General features: G+C 37.7%; 1 protein-coding gene across 1 annotated transcript; it reads right to left on the reverse strand.

The window, feature by feature from the left end:
- Positions 1-8: 8 nt before the first annotated feature.
- On the reverse strand, positions 9-1657 carry LOC107736804 (sorting nexin-27-like; the record flags this gene model as incomplete). Its single annotated transcript, XM_016548152.1, has 5 exons — positions 9-87; positions 214-318; positions 414-478; positions 1146-1338; positions 1426-1657. Coding segments are annotated over 5 exons (674 nt in total), but the record flags the coding sequence as incomplete, so codon positions are not given.
- Positions 1658-2583: the final 926 nt, after the last annotated feature.

Consider the following 2583-nt stretch of genomic DNA (forward strand, 5'->3'; position numbering starts at 1 on the left):
ACGCTCACCAAACGAGTGGTTAATAACTTCAAAGAGAGCAAAGTAACTAGCCATGATGCTGTCCATTCCAACCTTCACGACAAGAGCCTGAAAAAGAGGGGAAAACGATACTTGTTTATGTCTAGGATGAGCTTCAGTTGAGGTCTTTGAGTTGATATTTGAATAGACACACCACAGTCTGGCTATCAGACAACACAGTCTATGACATTTTACCTGGTAAACCTGGTCAGTGGTGCTATTCTTTCTGACTCTCACTGAGGCTGTGGTTTTATCAGGAAGCGCTATCCGTAGCTCGACATCATTTATGCCGTTGTGGTTCTTTAACACAAGACACGTGTTGAAACGGTGCTGCTGAGCAAAACTATTTTTACACAGATCTACATACAATGTTTGCAAACACATACTGTATTTACCTCATTTGATTCAGACAGGAATTCTTGCATAATGTCACTCTCACCTATGACCCGCACGGAGCACACTGAAACATGTCGATAGACAAGAGAGAAAGGCAGGATATATATTTATATCGAGAAGTGCATTTCATAGCTCATGCATCTATAACACTCTGTGAACAAGCATGCAAAACCACTTCCATTGTAAATAAATTAATGTGTTACAAAAAAAAAGTAAAGAGTTAAGAGACCAAGGTCACATTTTACCCCCCCAAAAATTACACAATGAAGACTATTTTATAACCATTAACATTTTTGTATTTACCCAGTGTTGTTAACTTAAACTAAAACTATTAAAAACATTTTTGGTAAATAAAATAAAATAGGAAAAATTTTTAAAAAAAAAATTATATATATTTTTTATTTATTTATTTATTTTATTAAAACCCAAATCGATTTTTGTTTTAATTTGTTTTCAATGTAATTTTTTTATGCATTTAATAAAGTGGCATTTAAATGTCATTTTATTAAACATACATATAGTAAAGAATGGAAAATTATTAGCGGTAGTAAGATGAAATTATAGGTGGGAGTAAGAAAATAAATGAAACCAGGACACATTGCAAACAAGACCTGCATTTTTTTCAACACTTGCATTTTTTCGTCATTGTAATCAAAAAATAATACATAAGAAAGGAAGGCCTGAGGTTAATTTGACACTTTATTTCCTCCTCTCTCTGTCCTCTGTCTCACCTCTCTCCAGGTATTCCTCCAACCCCCTCCTGCGAGCATCCAGCTGTGGTTCAGACAGAGAGAAGGGCCATTTCCCTGGCAGCTTTGGGAAATTGTAGTTGGAAAACTCTCTCTTCAGGTTCTGATGAAGTATTGCGAACTCCCGGTAACGCTTCGAGCACAGCTGTCTGCCCGACATGTACACGTTATACACCTAAGACAGGAGGAGCAAGATGACAGATTATAAGCACTGAACAACAGCCAAAAAGTCAAATGCTTTCTTTCTTTCTGCACAACTCACCACAAACTTCTCTGAGTGCTGTTCCACATGTTTGTATGTGGGGACTGAAATGGGGACGGCCTGCTTGTCGCTGTAGTCGCAATTGGGCTGCACTGAGCTTTCCTCACCGCCGTCAAGTCCGTCCACTTCCTGTGCCGGCACAGAGAGCACGGTCAACACCAGCTCCCTCTCTCCAGCCCTGATCAGATCCACCACCTGCTTATGCGTCGCCCCCTCCACGCTCACCCGGTTACTGCAGGAGAGACGCAAAAAAAGTGTGTCATGTTACAGGGGAGAAATATTAAGATGAGTTTGGTGTCAGTAAGATTTGTTTTATGCTTTTGAAAGAAGTCTCTTGAGCTCACCAAGGCTGCATTTATTTGATCAAAAAATAGAGTCAAAACAGTCAAATTGTGAAATATTAAAATATAAAATATTTAAATATTTTCTATTTGAATATATTTTAAAGAACAGCATTTATTTTAAATGGGTTTTTTTGTTGTTGCAATGTACAGTAAATGTCTTGCTAAATTTTGAATGGCAGTGTACGTCTAGATATGCCAAAGCTCACAGGCGTTCGATGACACTGGGCAAAAATGTTTTTAATTGTAAATGTTTAACTGTGATTTGCATGCAAATAAGCCCTTTAACATACAGTTTTAATTGGACATCTGCATCAAGCAATGAGATCTTCAATAATAAAACAATCCAAACATTGTTTCTTTGTCATTAAAACAAAGGTTACTGTCTTTAACCTGGTATAATAAGCCACTATACAATTTGAGGAAATGAAACACAGAGTAGTCTACTAAGCAAAGGTTTACATTTCATGTAGGGAACTGCCGATGAACTTTTTAAAAAGACTCTAGTTATGAATTTTTTGCAGCTGGTTTACAGAGGTTTTTCAGTTCATAAAGGTTGAGGGTCATTGGGATCTCCACTTAGTTATGAATTATTATTGCATGTGCACATGAGCCCAGCAATAATGACAGAGATAGCACATACCACCTGCCCATCACTTATTACCACCATCACTAATTCATAAACCAGGTGACAGATGGAGGGAGACCGTATATTTCATGACGGGATACAATGGGGGCAGACAGAGCTGACAGACCAGCCTTCTACACTACCATGAACCAAACTCATTAGTGATTTGATTGATTATATTAAAAGGGC

Source organism: Sinocyclocheilus rhinocerous, unplaced genomic scaffold (genome assembly GCF_001515625.1).
Source record: "Sinocyclocheilus rhinocerous isolate Xijiao unplaced genomic scaffold, SAMN03320098_v1.1 C36995241, whole genome shotgun sequence".
NCBI classification, from domain to species: domain Eukaryota; kingdom Metazoa; phylum Chordata; class Actinopteri; order Cypriniformes; family Cyprinidae; genus Sinocyclocheilus; species Sinocyclocheilus rhinocerous.